The sequence below is a fragment of the Clarias gariepinus genome, chromosome 15 (genome assembly GCF_024256425.1).
Source record: "Clarias gariepinus isolate MV-2021 ecotype Netherlands chromosome 15, CGAR_prim_01v2, whole genome shotgun sequence".
In the NCBI taxonomy this organism is placed as follows: domain Eukaryota; kingdom Metazoa; phylum Chordata; class Actinopteri; order Siluriformes; family Clariidae; genus Clarias; species Clarias gariepinus.
Window position 1 is genome coordinate 21,278,372 of NC_071114.1, and position 17,895 is coordinate 21,296,266.

General features: G+C 37.7%; 1 protein-coding gene across 7 annotated transcripts in view; it reads right to left on the reverse strand.

Annotated features, from left to right (window-relative positions):
• arnt2 (aryl-hydrocarbon receptor nuclear translocator 2) overlaps nucleotides 1-13,697 on the reverse strand; it is a 129,242-nt gene extending 115,545 nt beyond the window's left edge. For all 7 annotated transcript variants that reach the window (XM_053513081.1, XM_053513080.1, XM_053513077.1 and 4 more), the window contains exon 1: nucleotides 13,610-13,697. In XM_053513081.1, coding sequence (XP_053369056.1) covers nucleotides 13,610-13,640 — 31 coding nt within the window. In that variant the 5' untranslated portion in view covers nucleotides 13,641-13,697. The remainder of the gene's footprint in view (nucleotides 1-13,609) is intronic.
• Between the last annotated feature and the right edge of the window lie 4,198 nt (nucleotides 13,698-17,895).

Genomic DNA, 17,895 nt, shown 5'->3' on the forward strand with positions numbered 1-17,895 from the left:
TTGCCCCTCCAGGGTCCAGGTTCGATTCCCACCTCTGTGTGCATGGAGTTCGCACAACCTCCTCGTGCTTGGTGGATTTCTCTTGGGTACTCTGGTTTCCTCCCACATTTAGATTATGCTAACTGGCGTTCCTAAATTGCCCATAGTGTGTGAGTGTGGGTGAGTGTGCACTGTGATGAATTCGCGCCCTGTCTAGGGGTGTACCCTGTCTCGCCCCCTAAGTCTCCTGGGATATCCTTCAGGCCCCCCACGACCCTGTATACAGAACAAAGCGGTATAGACGATAAGTGAGTAAGTAGCAGATATAAAAAAAATTATGATAAGTAAAAAATTTTAGAATAAATAAAAAAAACTAAGACATATTTAATTAAAGTTTAAACAAATCAATATTATAACCAACATGGTGCCCAACCCTTCTAGCAATCGCTAAATGCTGCCTAGTAGTACCTCCAAAAAAAAAATTATAAATAAAAAAAAAAAACAGCTAGCTACCTAGCTAGCTACAGTAACAGTATCTTGTATTCGCCGAACCACTTACACTTTCTCCAAAATGCAATCACACAATACTGTCCTAGATCTATTCTTTATTAGGTAAAGCAACACATATTTACTTTGCTTGGAAAAATCTCTAACCAAGCTCACACCAAACACTGACTGTTGTGTCTGATTGCTAAGTACGCTCCGGATCATCCCGACCTCGCCGAGCTCTTCAGGTCAAACTCATTAATCTGCCTTGTAAGAAAGAAAGGTGTGAATGGCTTGCTGTCTCCTTTTTATTCACCTCTGCCCTGGCTCCCCCACCCCCATCCCCGTTTCTCTACCAATTATAATAACACAAGGCCTGATCCTGCTCCTCACAAAGCCAGCACGGAGCGCCATATGAGCTCCCTCAGGTCTTCTCCAGCGTCGTCGTTCATGCAGGGTGAAATGCGATGTCCAGCAGGAGTGCATGACGATATTCCCAACAAAATGTAAACGCACGGTTCTGTCTCTCTCTCTCTCTCTCTCTCTACTCGATGAATGGCTAATGATCACAGCTTCAGGAAGAGAGTGTCACAGCTGATGGACCATATTTCGCTTTTTAAACAAAAGCATGAATCACACAACATAGCAGACAATGAACATGTGAGCCGTATCAATGCCACGTCAAGGTGTTAGGGGAAAAAGTGTCCGCAATGAATTGTAACCTCTGGTGATAGACGACTTCATCTATGACACCTTATATAGAATTTATTTAACTATAATAACTCTAGTTATTAAGCTCAGAAAGTTTTACATATCTCATGTTCCGGAATAGTTTAGTTATTTATTTGAGTTTTGCCCTCCCTTGCTGATGAGCCCATCGGGTGACGCGTTCCATCTTTTCTATTGACCTTCCTCACATGATGTCATGACGTCTGACTGTCATGGTTTCGCCCACTCACTTCTGAATGGCAAAAGGGAAGTTATTTATCAAATGTCTGCGGCAAAATCCACACACAAAAACAGTCTTGGAAGCACATTTGAGCAGATCGGTGTTGTGAACTAGCTTGTAACACCAGTTTGAATCTCAAATCCCTCTCTAACTCCTGATCACACACCTTACACAGCGCAATCCTTAAACAGGTTACTTAACTAAAACTGACGTGCCAAGCGTTCTAATTAATAGTTAACCTGACATCATTGCACATCATTGTATGAAGTGTTAAGCATGGCATATTCCATACCATCGACTAATATCATCCTTATCTTCTTCATCCATTTGCACATGCTTGTGTCTCTTTTGTCCACCACAACATACTGCATATGAAAATAATCAGCAGAACAGAAGCTATCGATGGCTAGGTTACTGTTTCATCTGTGTGACAAAGCATCAGGTAATCTCCATGCCAAACCTCAAATAATATTTCTGTTATTTTCTTCTTTCTTATTCAGGCTTTTGCACTGGCAACAGTGGAGTGATTTTGTATTAGAATAGGGTCAAGGGCCTTGGCATAGCGCCAAACAGAAGCAAGCCGGCGATGGCGGGGCTCGAACCCCCCCGGACTCTCCAAACAACAATCCAGAGCTTCAACAGCCTGAGCCACCACTGCCACTCTGGATTAGTTAAGGGTGAATAATCCAGACTGCTTTACAGCTCACGACTAATTACTTAAACAACAAAAAGATGTACAGCAGGTTTTTTTAACATGCTATAATTTCATTCCCAAATACTAAATGCCTTATTTTTTCCTCAACAGCTGTTACTTATTTAAATTCTAATAAGGACTCTTTTTAAACACTCTCAGGCCTTTGGGTAAAGATGGCGAATCTCATGACGACAGTCTTTTTGTTTTTTTTTCTTTTATAAAATTACACAAGCTGCCAAGCTTTTCAGAAGAAAAAGCTCCAGACAGTCAGCAAACAGTAGATAATCAATAATATCTATAATCTCAAACCACAAACCACAGCCCTGGCGCGATATTCACATCAGGACCGCACGCGATTAATGTTTGGGATTGTGTGTGCCGAGGTCTCCGGCTTGCTCAGCCAAGCCGACATGAGCTGGCTGACTTTTAAACACAGTGTCCTTCAGTCCCCCTGTCGACGGCTGACTCTTCCCAGAATGCTCCTTCGCATTCCTAATCGTGCTCGCTGGCCGGGGGCCTCGGCCAGGTGCTAATAAGACACGCATTCTTTATTCATCCTGATTCATTTGCATTTCCAATGAACCGGTGCAGAAAGAAAAAGGAAAAAGAACTGACTGTGTTAATGGTTTCAGCAAAATGGCTAAAACAAAGGAAGCTTTCTAATCACGTTTTTTTCCCTCTCCGTCGACCGTTTTTTTTTTTTTTGTCTTGATATCATACAGAAAACAAAAATGGACAGGAATGCCAAGTAGAAATAACCTCGTCTCATACTGTTCACATGGTACAAATACATTTTTCTCTTTTGAAGATCATTTCCATATTTTCCATAAATATTATTAAATGACCGTTAGGCTCGTCGCTGTGCTGCTCATAAAGGACAGAAATACGAATTAAATATGCAAACTCGTCATTCAGAATAATGGCCGATGTTCTTATTCTTTTAAGAAAAAAAGCATAATTAAGATTATTATTATAAAGATTGTTATGCTACATACATTTAAACATTTTGTCTTTGCAATAAAAATCCATGTTTGTTTTTCTGCATTTATAAATCCAAAATTCATTTTCTCACATCACTGAGCTTTATTTTTCCAATATCACACCTGCTCTACAATAAAAAAGTACTTTCATTAAGCTTAAAGAGACATGCTGCTTTTCCAGTTATTGATTTTCCCTTTAGTGTATTTTAGAATATATTTTTATACCCTCACAGAGAAAGAAGGCCAACACGGTTCCTCTCTCAAACACAAGAACACAACCCCTGCAGGTTTCTAGATGAGTGCTCATAAACTTGGCAACCAAGTGCTAACGGAGTGAGTAATGCCATGTGAATAGCAGAGCCAAGTATACGCTCACAGGGCGTGTTCGTCTATTAGTACATTTACAGAGGTCCAATCGAAGCTAAATTCAGGCCTCGGGGTTCTTCGGTGATGTTCTTTGGCTTTCTGGCAGCTATTTTTAATGTTAGTCTTAGTCCTGGGATAAATGTCCCTTTTAGTTTTTATCATATTTCGTTAATCTTATCTTATATTTTTGTTTGGTCAAATTTTAGTCGACTAAAAGTCTGGACATTTTAGTCTAGTTTTAGTCAATGACAATGTAACATTTTATCAATAAGATTATTATTAATTAATGCTACAATCAATCAGGACCAAAAACATTTTTAAGGTGTTTTACAAAATAATTATCTTAACATTTTAAACGTATCTTTTCATCTGATCTTTTCAGCTAATTACGTTTATTTTTAACAACGTTGAATGTCCATAGTTTTTTTATCTATTGAATTTTAAATTATTGATTTTACACACTTTGACTGTTGTAGGGATAGATCCTATGGGTCACAATCATTTGCCAACCTATTTGCCTAATGTGTTTCGCAATGGTTTAATTATTAACATAAAATACATCACAACATAATTATGTTAACACGAGGTAACAATTACCACAAGCCTGTAAAACTGGGTGATTTTATGGTAGGCCTTGATGTGTCTCTTCAGGTTTGTAGTATTTTTCCCCACAAATTGTGTGCCCCCACTGTTTCCCCTCCGATATTACTAAAATAAGCACCGGCTTTTTTTCTCCATTTAAAAAATGAGCTCAAATATCGACTCTTCTCCTTCGCCCGAGTAATACTGCTGTGATGACGAAGAGTTAAAAATAACTGAGTTTATAACTTGCCAGGGAAACACTGCTGTTCATGCCATAATGAATGAACAACGTATCACAGCAGATTGTGACGAAAAATACATGTTGTTGGAAATAAAGACAGATGTTTTAATTTTTTTAAACCACATTTCGTCTCATCAATATTACACAATACCACAATATTACATGCTGATTTCGTCACTGTTTACTGATATCCGTGACGTCTCGTCATCGTCTCATCTTAGTCACAGGAAAAAAAGGCATCAACGAATATTTTCCGTCATTATTTTATAAATAGAATAATTGGTTGAGGGGGTATGTAATATAGATCGGCCTTGGATATAAAGGATTCTCATGAATGAGTGTGCGAGTGGAGCAACAGAAACACATTCACTCTATCAAGAGATCTTCTCAAGTCTTATGTCAATCAAGGCAGCACCAACTAATCATGTGCATCTGCATTTCATTTCCCCTCAACGGTGTGTCTGCAGCAATTTGTCCCTAAGAGGAAGCGTTTGACAGCCTTCAACCTCCATGTCGAAGTTTCTTTTTAAGTTGGATTTCATCCATACAGCAAGCTCTAAATGCTCTGTAGGAGTAACCTGGAGAAAGACTTTGTGACGTTTTTAAGGGAAGTGTATGAATTATTTAACAATCCCTCTTTTATTAGAAACATTTTAACATAAACCTTTAAATAAAAAAAGGAAAAGAAAAAAAGAAAATTGGAATCAACTAATATTGGTATCAGCGGGTCAGATAAAAAAAAAAGTTTCAGCCAAGAAAATTCCAGTCGCTTGTAGAACTGAAAATGTAAGTCTCTTTGTAAACACATGAACACAGCAACAGAAAAGCTCAACAAATCTTTACGCACAAGCAAGTGAAAATCCCAAAGATAACCTGAGCTTGGTTCAACAGTGTCCACCACAAAAGTTAAGATCAGTCTTTATTCATGACATATACATTACTGCACAGGGAAATTCTCTATTCTTTGCGTATCCCAGCTTCTTGTTAGTCGGCTGGGGTCAGAGCGCAGGGTCAGCCATTATACGGCGCCCTTGGAGCAGACAGGGTTAAGGGCCTCGCTCAAGAGCCTAACAGTAGCAATCTGGCAGAGCTTGTTCTCAAACTGCCGTCCTTCAGATCAGTTACTCAAAGATTTAACACACTAAGCCACCAAATACAGATGAGATCACCGAATTAAACTTTGTGTGTAATTAAATATTCCGTCAAACCTGAATCGCTTTTTCCAACTCCGTAAAGTGAACCAAACATCGTGTGTGTGTTTTTCTTAATGCGAACTGAGCCAAAGTTTGAATGTTAAACTGCTGCAGAATTGCTACATGTTCTGGAGATTCGGATTCAAACAAGCAAACAAAAAAAAGAGAAAAATGGATGATGCACCAAACCGATCATTTGAACCGAACCGAACCTTATGATTTGAACTTCCAAAATTAGCCTCACACTTTAATGTCAAAATTGAAATATACAAATCATCCCATATGGACCATGTAAAAAAATTAAATAAAATATAAAGGACGCTGCAACCTTCTTTAATAAGAACTATCTCTGTTTGTCTGTACTTCTGCATGCCATTGCAAAACTCCTTTTGGATATACAGCTATGCCAATTAAAAGGAAAATGACCTCCGGTTTGATCAATATAACAGAAAAGTGCCATGGTGATGGAGATCTTTAATCCATGTGCGGGTGTTTAATTTTCTGCTCGATGTGCTCCTTATGCCTACTAGTCAGCCCTCACTTATCGACTTGGCCTCAGGATATAGGGAGCGGCCTCGAAGTTGAAAAACACTTCCAATAACCCATCAGATCTTCAAAAGTCTGATGTTCTATAGCGGACTAGAGCACAAAGGCTGTACACTGAAAAGAAAGAAAAGTAAGATACGCAATGCTATATTTTCTTCATGAAAATATTTATTTTGGTTAATGCCTTATCACTAATTTACACACTACTTTACACTGCCCATAACTCATGACTCATTTTGCAAAATTAGCACTTCTTCTTTCAGGTTTATGTGCAGTTGGTGCAACAGCACTACCTACTGGACTGGAGTGTAAAGCGGAGGATGGGGAGGAAAAAAAGATTTAGCATTTTGTACAAGACATAACATTTAAACAAATCAACAACACAAGTTGTACAAAGGTTCAATGTTTAGTAAATTCGTTTAGTAGTTTTAAATGCTTTTTAACGCGAAACCTGAAATATGGCTGCTTGACACCTCTAGATGTCCGTACAGCGGAGACTTTGACAATCTTTAAACAACGATTTAAAATGTATCTGTTTTTTCAATACTTGGACTAATCCCCCTCCCCCACCCCATCACTTACAAAGACAAGCTGCATTTTTTTATGTCAATAACTTTATTAGAGATGCAGTTTGCATGTTTCCTGTGATAGGCTCCAGGCCCCTGCGTCCCTGAATACAGAATAAAGTGGTATAGACGATGAGTGAGTGAGTGAGTGAGTGAGTAATTTGCTACTAGAATTACTGTTTATAGCTGTTATAAACAACATAGTGCCTTACTGACACGCACTGTCGCCCCAGACCTCCAAGGTTGGGGGTTGAATCTCACCACCAATCTTGAGATTGTATGTCCCCTCTATTGTGGGTTTCCTCCAAAAAATACCTGTAGTGTATGATTCTTTTTTTTTTTTTTGAGTTTATAGGCTTGGGATGGATTAGCACGCCAACCATGCTATAGCCCACCCTTGTGCTACATGTTCCTGGGGACAGACTACAGGTTCTCCATGATCTTACACATGATCAGCAAGAGGGGAATGGAACTTACACAAGGCTAAATAAGTGAAAAACAGAAAAATATACATTTTGTCTGTTTCATTCCATACATATTGTATAATGAACTATTAGGATATGTCTGATGAAAACATTAAAACTCAATTTATATGTAAACGCTAAGGAGCAAATAGGATTTTTCATGCAAATTGCATCTTCTTAGAGTCGCATATAATTAGCACGTTAATGTTTTGTGAAAAAAAAAATTCTGAATAGAAAGGTTAAAATAAATAAAATCTGCGTAAAGAAAACTTTCATCCTCTTATTAAGGATTTCTTTGCATTCCTCCATCCCCTTCTTACATTTTCACAATATTATCAATATTAGAATGGGCTGCAGTTTACTAAATGGAAATAAATTTCATGCTATTTTCATTTATTTAATCCTTTCGGAGTTTGTATTGAAGCTCGCTGACAGAAGACTTATTCCGCATGTAGAGTGAGCCGTCACAGAAAGAATAAATGAATGATTTAGAAATCCAAATTGCACAGTGGTGTCAATGCTGATTGTAAAAGATGGAGTAAATGCTCATCAGCAGAAATAGCCAGCAAGCGGTGAACCTCGTCACTGTCCAGGGTCAACACACGGCCCATGCTGATTAACCTGAACGCACAGCAATCAGCCTGGCTGGCAAAACAAGAACAGACAACTCCAGCAGGCTGAGCACTTCTGTATTTGTTTTGCGTTCAGGCTCGAAATCCACACCCAAGTTAGAGAGTTTTCACACATTTGCACTTTTTTTTGTCTCAACCCAACCAAAGCCATTTGCATCCAAAGTTTGGTCAAGTGTGAAAGCTTGTTTTTTTTTTAGGTCTAAGTGCAATCCTGGGAACCAATCTCTAAAGTCGTAAAAATGGTGATCTGGGGTTTGTTTAAAGGATTTAACATAAGTACCAGGTTTTATGATGGTGTAGAAAGTAGAATGGAATGCTGTATGCTGTGCCCTTTAGATAAAATGAGAACCCTTTATGATAACTCAAAGAAAAAAAAAACTACAATCCAAAACAATTATTTCCATATCAATTCTATATCCCATTTGCAGGCTTCGATCAAACTGTTGTTTAATAAAAAGTGATAGAAACATGATTAAAAAAAAAAACATGATATGGATAAAATAAAGTCCCATAAGAAGGCAAATGTAAAAGTACTACACTATACTACTGTTTTAACTATAATTGGACTACTATAATTATGCATTATTTTGGCATATTTATACTTTTTATAATTAAGTATAACTGAAACTTTATACTGTATATCACTGAATATACATTATGCCAGGCATCAGTAGAATGGGTTCTGTTTAGCATCCAATAATTTTAGTTCAGTATCTAATCTAAGTGATTAACTATGAGTTACTGAACGGGCAGTGGGCAGTTCAAGCCCCAGCTTTGCCAGGTTGCCGCTGTTGGGCCCTTGAGGATGGCCCATAACGCTGTCTGCTCCAGGAGCACCATATAATGGCTGACAGTGCACTCTGACCCCGGCCTAATAACAAATGCTGGGATAGGCAGAGAATAAAGAATTTGACTGTGCAGTAATGTATATGTGACTGTGGTAAAGTGCTAGTCCTCGGTTCGATTCCCGGATGATACTGTAGCCTCTTGCAGCCGAGGGCCTAGAGAGAGCCGTTGGCCGAGCTCTCTTAACAGGGTGGGACGAAAGGCGAATATTGCTCTCTCATTAATTACAGCCAGTCATGGGCATCTGTGAGCTCACACAAGCGGAAGGACTAGATAGCAAGTGTGTTAAGCTGCCATAATCATGTTACGCATTTTAATAGAAACTATAGCTATCAGTAGGTGTGTTTACATGGACCATATTATTTCATTAATAATAGAATAGAATAATAGTCCAATCCACCCCGATCAGAATTTTTTTTTAACTGGAACGAGAAGCTTTAACAATCCAACCAGTGGGTAAATAGTATCCATGTAACACTTAATCTGATCCCTCCTCTTTTGTGTGAATAAATATAATCTGTCTGTGCATGTTTGCACCAGGTGGGGATAACATTAGGTGACTTGACCAGTTTTCAGGATCTAATTTTGCATCTGTTCTTGGTCCAAAAACTCCACGTGAACAACTCTCTCCTGCCTGTGTTTACTTCAGTCTGCGTCCCAGGATGAGGAAGGGGTGCTAATTGGCTCATCCTTTCACAGTAGTAAAACCTCTAGCCAATCACAGATGAGACTGGTTATTCTTGTACCCAATCTTAACACAGAAGACAGGATTTATTGGGAAAAGATAAGAAGTCTAAACTAACCTTAAAGTTGAGGGGGAAAAAAACATTATATTCAGATTGAAAGCTTTGTGTATGTAAACACACATCTTATCAGATCATCCGTGTAAACCTCAATGACTGCAATCGCATTAAAGAAATATTTTCTGTGTAAAATGTAGCTATTTTGTCTGGTTGCTGATGGACGATCCACAAGTATGAAACTTGAGCATATGCATATTTGTATATGATAAGCGGTACATTTAATATCAGTACAGTTGAATAGCACAGTTTTTATTATTATTATTATTATTATTAAATCATGCAGCCCTAAAAGGAAAAACCTTCTGACTTTAAAATAGTTTTTTGTCTCAATAGTGCGAATTGTTTTTTTTATTTTATTTTTATTAAAGTACAATTTCTCAATTCCATGCCCAACCCTGGCTTTAAGTACGGAAAAGCTGACAGATCTGTTAGAAATTTCAATAATTAAAAATAACTACAGCAGGTCATCACCTCATTCCATCGCACCTCATTTACCCGCTCTGTATGCAGATATTGTTCTTAATTGGTGACTAATCAGGCCGATGTACACAATGATCTCTGTTACAGCTTACGCATGTTCTGTAGGAGGGAAATAAAAACTGTTTTTCCTTTTTTTTTGGTGTTGTAATGTGTGATACCCATCACACAAAACTGTTTTACAAAAATATCATCTGAAAGCAACATGATTCTGTTGGTTTGGGCCCTAGAGGTGTTATATCATTACCAGGTCTGTGTGTTAGGCTAAAATAGAACTGGCCTACACAGACGCCTCCGTCATCGTGACTATCGTGGCACACAGTGTGCTAACAGCTTAATTAAGTCAGAGGCACAATGAGCGCAAAAGAAAAGGGCTTTTTCATTTAATTAGACTGCATTTATCTCTCTATTCATTTCCATTCATGTTAAAATAAAAGTCTCGTCGTTTTATTGGACGTCTCTACAGTCTAGCCGGAAAACTTTATTTTAGATTCTCTGCCGCTCTCACACAATCCCATCAATTCCTTTACTGTGAACTGAATCAGGTGCCGAATTGTGGCCGACAGAGCCTCCTTTCTTCAAATCCAGACGTGAGGCCACACCACAACATCTCAACCCTGAAAACTCCCAGATATACAATCCTCACTACAGGATAATTAAAGGATCCAAGAAACTTGGTGTGAGAAGAAAGCATGTGTGTGACATGTACAATGTGTCCAACCTATACTTTAAAGTAAATAAAACTTCCTCAACAACGTTTTCCCCAGTGTTGCATTCTATCCATTTGGCAGACTTACAACTTTAAGCAGAATCCCAGCCAAGAGCAAAGCTGAGCAGTTAAAGTTTTGCTTAAAGTCCCAGCAGTGGCTCTCTGGATGTGATGGGATTTGATTTCTGCACTGTATTTATAAACTTTTACACCACAGCACTGACTATCAAACTGTTCGGCCAAAAGGTGTTGTTTCATTTCCTACAACAACAGCTCAGGCAATCATTCCGGCTATGATTCTAATCACAAGTATACATAATTGAGTTTGTTCTAATATTCTAAAGATAAAGCAGTATCACACAAGAGTGCTGTTGTACTAAATATCAACACGGCTGTGATTCGGTCATAAGCACAAAGCTACAGTCTAATTGCTGAAAACATCACAGCTATGCAGAAATCCAGCACAACAGATTGTGATATTGCTTTTAAACAACAGTTCTATAAACATCATTTATTATCAACAGATTTTGATTTGTGTTCGATTATGATCTGACACTTAGTGTAACTACCAGGGGTTAAAGTAGTTTTCTATTCATACTGGCCTTATGTAGCCAAAAAGTGATGAGAATAAAAGATAGAGGTGGTGGATAGTCCTGTAAATCTCCTAACATTCTCTTTATATTTCCACTTCCACTGTATCTCAACTTTAGAATATTAGCCATGTTAACTTCCAGAATCCGGGGTTGAATCCCAAATGGTAAGAGAGTGCACAAGTGTGTACAATCACTTGTTCCACAGCACCAAGTAGTGCTCTTGATCAGGGGTTAGAAAGGTATCTAGGATTCAGCCTAGTGTTAAAAGCTAGTTAGCTTTGTAGCTCACCTTAAATAAGATAAAACAACAGAGGTAATTTGAAACTCTCGTGGCTGGTTTTAAATGTGGGTTTGGCAGGCAGCTGCTCTTTTCTCAGGATGGCAGATCGAACTGCCCTACTTTCACCCATGTCGCGACCGACCAAGTTAGTGTAATTAACGATTACTTGAACACCTCGTGTGCTGAGTCATGCATATAATTAAATGTCCCAGTGCTGTTGCTGCTTATTATCACTATCCATGAAAAGCTTCTTGTCCGAACAGATTGCTTGGTCAGAACTACCTGTTGTATAATATACAGATAAGCACCGACACTGTGAGGCATTATGTAAGGGTATATCTATTTAAACTCTTGAAAGGAATCTCTAAGGTCTGTGCTTTGTAACAGTCACAGGCAAGGCGGATGCTTTAAAGTTTCCCCCATAGGAAAATCTTCAGGACACAGCATTTTGTGTCTTGGGCTTTCTCTGCATATTTTCCATCTGATTAACTTCAAAAGAAAGAAAAAGAGGCTGGTAAAGGAACGAGTTTTTATAGCTTTGCTAACATAACAGATAATAGAAACTAACCTTGTTCTTTGGGTTTTTACAACATTAAACATAACTTTAAATTGTTGAAAAAATATTGGGCTATAATATTCTTTAATTAGTTTTAAACTGTAATTATGATTTTAATAAAACTTTTTTATAAATTTTGTAATATTCAGCCATATTCACAATATGCAATAGGTCTTCATGTCAATTCTATTTTATTATGTGAACTGGCTATCCTACTGTATATACTATTTATTAGAGACAGGGAGAAAAAAATAAATTAATGATAAAAGACGAACCGGTCGATCCACCAGTAATCAGAATTGGCTGTTTTTTTTAGTTGTGATTGGCCGATCAGCCTTTGAGTAGCACAACGTTATGGCGTTACATTAGCAAAACTCGTGTGCATTAAAAGTCCCAATCTGCCTTTTTCTCCAAACTTCATTCAAACCCACTCATTATACCCACTTACGCCAGACTCAAAACACAGTCAAAATTAGTTGCTCACTAGTTTTGGGACTTTGAAGAGGTAAAACGTCAGGGTTTTTTTGTAATCCTACAGGTGATACACTCTGAACTATTCTAACATTTTCTTCCCGTGGAGTCAGAGTGAATTATTTGCTCAGTTTGTTTAAAAATAATAATTATGGCGAAGGACAGATACATGCTGCTTAGTAACAGACATCAGGAAGTAGCTTTCTTAAATCAAAAAGTAGCTTAAATCAGAATATACTTATAGAATAATAAAGATAATATAGTATCGGGAGGTGATTGGTGTTTCCCACCCTAAGTATTCAAACAATTAAAGTAAAAAATATTAAATTACAAAGACTTCTTCTTTACACGTGAGGCTGCTGAGGAACACTAAACAGTTCTTACACTCTCATTATATGATAAAACACTGAAATAAGGCACAGACATGCTGATGCCAACAGGCTCAACTGAAGCAATAGAACGTTCTATTTGGTTGGGGTTGCCAGAGTGGGACTTTTTGTGTGATTGTTACAGAATGTGTGTTCTATGTGATTGTCAGCAATATCATAGGGGCAGACCGAAACTGTCTAAAATGTACTGCCTGAATAATTTATTTGTGTTTAATTGTACTGGTCAGCAGCAGAGTTTTAAAACAATTTCGATCCAACCTGGCAACCCTGGTTCAGCCATAGTGTGCGTTACCCACAGCTTCTCTGAGCTCGAGATGCAATCAACAGGCAAAACCTTCAAATCTCAGCTGTGCGAAAGTCAAAGACCGGGTTGGAGGAGCAACATGAACAGAAAACCAGATCGCTGTATCACACTGCTGGATACAAAGAGGAAATCCCAGAAAGAATCCAATCCCAGCACGTACCGCGTCGCGTGCAAATCAATTCAGTGTCTAATCTGCAGGACCAAAATAAAGCAAAGCCGTAACGAACCCTGCTGCAATTTACAGCTTTCTGCAATACAGTGATCTGATCCGTGTGTTAAGACATGACCTGCTGCTAACATAATGCAAATAACATCCATTTGAAAGCTGAAACGGTGCTGTAGAGGCTCGGTTGGGGGAAGGGGGATGCTGGCGCTCAGAGCCGTGTGGAACACCGCAGCTTTGCGCCCTTTTGTTTCAAAACGCATTTGGACGCAGAACCGAATTTCATCTTCATTAATCGCGAATATTTCCAATACAATAATGCAACACAATTGTGACTTACCGGACGGATTAACCGCGGCGGGTGTTGCCATATCGCCTGTGTGGGGAAAAACAAAAACGACACCAGTGATGGGCGAATCGTCAACGAACCGCTTTCTTTTAGAACGATTCGCATATGCGTGTCGAGTCAGGAGAGTCGATTCCCTCACACACGCATGGACAAAAAGCTGTGGCATTTGTTAAATGTACACCCTCCCCCCCACCAACACAGACATACACACACTATCTTGACTACTTTGTTTTTAGCTGAACAGAAGATGTAGTTAAGCAGGAATATCTAATTAAGGATCTCTTTATCTATTTTATTATTTATGTGTGTAGAGCCTCCAGCTTCCATGTGTGCATGTTCTCCCCGTACTAAATGGGTTTCCCCTGGGTGCTTCTGGTTTCCTACTACAGTCCAAAGTCATGCATATTAGCCCATTTGGCATTCCCAGATTGCCTGTAGTGTGTGAATGAGTGCGTGCTCTGTGATGGATTGGAACCCCTCCCGGGGTGTACCCTACCTCGGGCGCTCTGGAATAAAATGATATAGACGATGAGTGAAAGTGAGTGACATTTTAACCGCCTTACCTGTAAAATAAATTTGATGGAACCTCTTAATAGATATGTATTATTGTATAAGAGTATTATTAGGTTCACCGTTTAAAAGTGTAAAATCACATTATTACAACAACAACAATAATAATAATAATAATAATAATAATAATATTGTTATAAATGGTGTTCTCAAATTGCACTTAGTGTTTGTGTGTGTGTGTGGTATGTGTGTGCACCCTGTGATGGATTGGCCAACTGTGTGTGTACCCTGTTTCGTGCATTTGGGACAGGCTCCAGGCCCACTCAACCTTTATACAGTATACACATTATAAAAATTGAATACTATAATAATAATAATAATAATAATAATAATAATAATAATAAAATACCAATATCTGCCTCAACAGACCCATCCTAAATAAATCTTTGGCAGTATAGTATAGTATTGTGATCCTTGATGACGTTAGCAACACTAGTTTAATGAAAACAATAAAAGTAACACTTATCCTTCTCTGAATTAGGGATATAAGACAAGGACTCTAATCTGTATCTGTGTTTGTTTAATAGATTAAATGTTCATATCTAAATTTAGATTTTAACTCAAAGTAGAAAGCCCCAATACAGATTCTTTTTCTTTATTAAATATTAACTGTACTGCTGAAACACTGGGTACTGTAAATACCCAGAGGCATAAACACCAGTCATGTCAGCACAATCTGTGAATTCTGGCTCTGACAATTTCTCAACCCCAGCTATATCCTTCAAAAGATGTTCACAGGATTGTTTTGTATTGCAGGTCAGATACTTATTATTTTTGCTTGCACCTGCTCGAAACGTAGCAAAAAACAAAACAAAATAGAAGTCAATTTTAAACCACCAGGACTGTATCCAGGGTGTTACTAAGCATGAGTTTAAAATGCCAGCCTTCTGTATGATCAGCGTGATGGTAACAACCTCCAGTTCATGTGACTGTGTGTTGTCTCTTGCAGCGTTCCCGTCTCCATACACACAAACTTCCTGCTGGTATCAGTGTGTGTGTACCTGTTTAGGGCACCCCATCTGATCTGTCTGAATAATGTATTTAACAAATCCATACATGAAAGAAGCTCACTATGACTTTAGGGTATAACAGACATTTTTTTAATTCATTATTTAAAATTAATAAGCAATAAACGTAAGATGTCTGTTATCCGTTATTAATTTACCAAAACATACTTTATATTAAGTAAAATAAAATGATAGAACTGTAAGTTCTGGAAAGCATGAATGGGTTACAGTTGTACCCTATACATTATTATTCTGGTGAATCAAAATATTGAAATCTCGAGTGGTTCAATTCAAATGAACCTTGCAGGCTGGTCTGAAGGAATCGACACACTTAAGTGAGTCCTGAAAAAGGGGCAGAAGTGCAGAGTGACGCACGACACTAAGGGGGAAACATTGGCTGTGTTCTCTATACTTGTTCACTACATAGTGCTTTCTTGTAAGTGTAATAAAATTGTATTAGCACTAGGTTATTAACACTTACCTAGATTATATTCAGTCTATTTTTTACCTCACAGTATAATTAAAAACTCCAAAAGTTAATCTAAAATAATATACTTACATGTACAATACAAATAAGACATAATATTAAAAAAGGTATAAAACACACCTCCTTCTGTAAATATTAAAAGATTTTTTACAAATATTTAGGATTCATCATATAATTTTTTTATGATCAGAATCATGCATTTCTCAGTGCTGCGTTATAAAGGTATTTAATGTTAATTTTAAGACAAAATTAGTTTTAACTAATATACTTTAAAGAATCTTGATTGCATAAATTATTTAACATTATTAGTACATTTTCGGACAGTCTGTTGGCTTAGTGGTCTCAAGGTTCAAATCCCGCCTCGATTCTGTGTGCATGATTGCATGTTCTTTCCATGCATGGTTGGTTTCCTCCAGGTACTCCAGTTTCCTCCCACAGCCCTAACACATACAGATTAGTCCAATTGATATTTACAAATTGCCTATAGTGAGTGAGTGTGTGTGCGTTGGCGGGTTGTGTGTGTCCTGCAAAAGATTAGCACGCCATCCCATTTGTGCACCCTTTAGGCCTCCTGCAACCCTGAGCAGTATAGAGAATGAGAGAGTGAGACTGGGTGCACATTATGAGATAAACTTTTAAATATTTATCAGAAGGGGAAAAAAATTGTCTTTAATAAAGAGCATAAGCTTTTCATATGCATACTACAAAATAACACATTATTGAAGACAATGATTAATATTACACACCAAAAGTGTGAAGCTTTATAGATTTTTTAGCACTAAACAGTTATTTCTCATCTTTTGTAAAGCTTAAGAGAATGCATTCTGTAAATGATCTTATGTTAGAAGGCCAAGGACATGAGATCAAAGCCAATTTAAGCAGTTTTCCACTGAGTTGTCCTCATTAACCTGCTGCTATGAACCTATCAAACGCATTCCATAAATAGGCCCTTATATTGAGGTCACTATATGGAATTAACTGGCTCTTAATCTGTTTTTAGTTACGTTAAACAGGCTTTCATCATTTAATGGCCACATCAATAAAAAAGCAAGGCTCTGTGGGCAAACAAAACCCAAACATGTATACTTAAAATGTTTCTCTGTCCAACCTACCTACCCACAACAACTCCCAAACGAGCAAATAATGTGTGCTTATTACACACACTGCTGTTTGTTCCAGGGTGGTGGTAAGACCATTAAACTGAAATAACTCAAAACATCAGATTTCTGTTTGTGACCTGTGGGTGACCCACTTCATTTAGAGTTTTATAGCATAGCACGCTGGGTTTTTGCATTTTTCACAGCAATAAAAGTTAGAATTGTCACATTGCTGGGACGTTGGTAAAACAGCTTTACATGACAAAAACAGGACACAGTTCAAGTGCAGCCTGTAGACAATTATGACTCAGACAAAAATCTGTAAAATGATTATAGCTAATTATTTTAGCTCCAAGCATCCCTTATTCATTACCTACATTGGGAAGTTATTTCAGGCCAAAAGAAAAACTCTAAATTACATACACTAAAAAAATCTTCAACCATCAATCCACTGCAGTTAAGACATGGGTTAAACAGAGACTATATTTGAATAATACATTTTCTAATCACTGCTGCTTCCATGATGAAACACAGAGACAGAGTTGCTTGGTAGGAAAGCAGGCAAAAATGCTAAGTTATTGTGATAAAATTCAGATGTAACGAACCCAGTTTTATTGTCAATTATTCAACAGTTAGTTTTGACCAAGTAATCTGATTGGTCGACAGGCATTCCATAATTAGTGATGGGTGGTGACACCACTGGGACATTTAATTATATTTATTAGCCCGTGTCCCATGAGTGAAAGTAGTTAATTATTGTATGCAGTACTGAGGAGAGAGCAGCTACATGCCAAAACCCACTTTCCAAAGTAGCCACTGATAAATTTTAGCAAGAAAACACACCTGATAATGTTATGCCACTTTAAACATCACTTTGACTAATTAATAATTGCTTCTAAATGAGTCCTATTGCCCTTGTGTTGCTTTATTAACGGCTAATAATAATAATAATAATAATAAAAATAAAAATAATAATAATAATAATAATAATAATAATAATAATAATAAGAGCTGCAAAGCTATCTAGCACAAGGCTGAATCTCGAATACATCTGTAACTTCTTCCCAGGGGCCCTACTTGGTGGTTAGGACAAGGGATTATACACCCTAGCAAAAT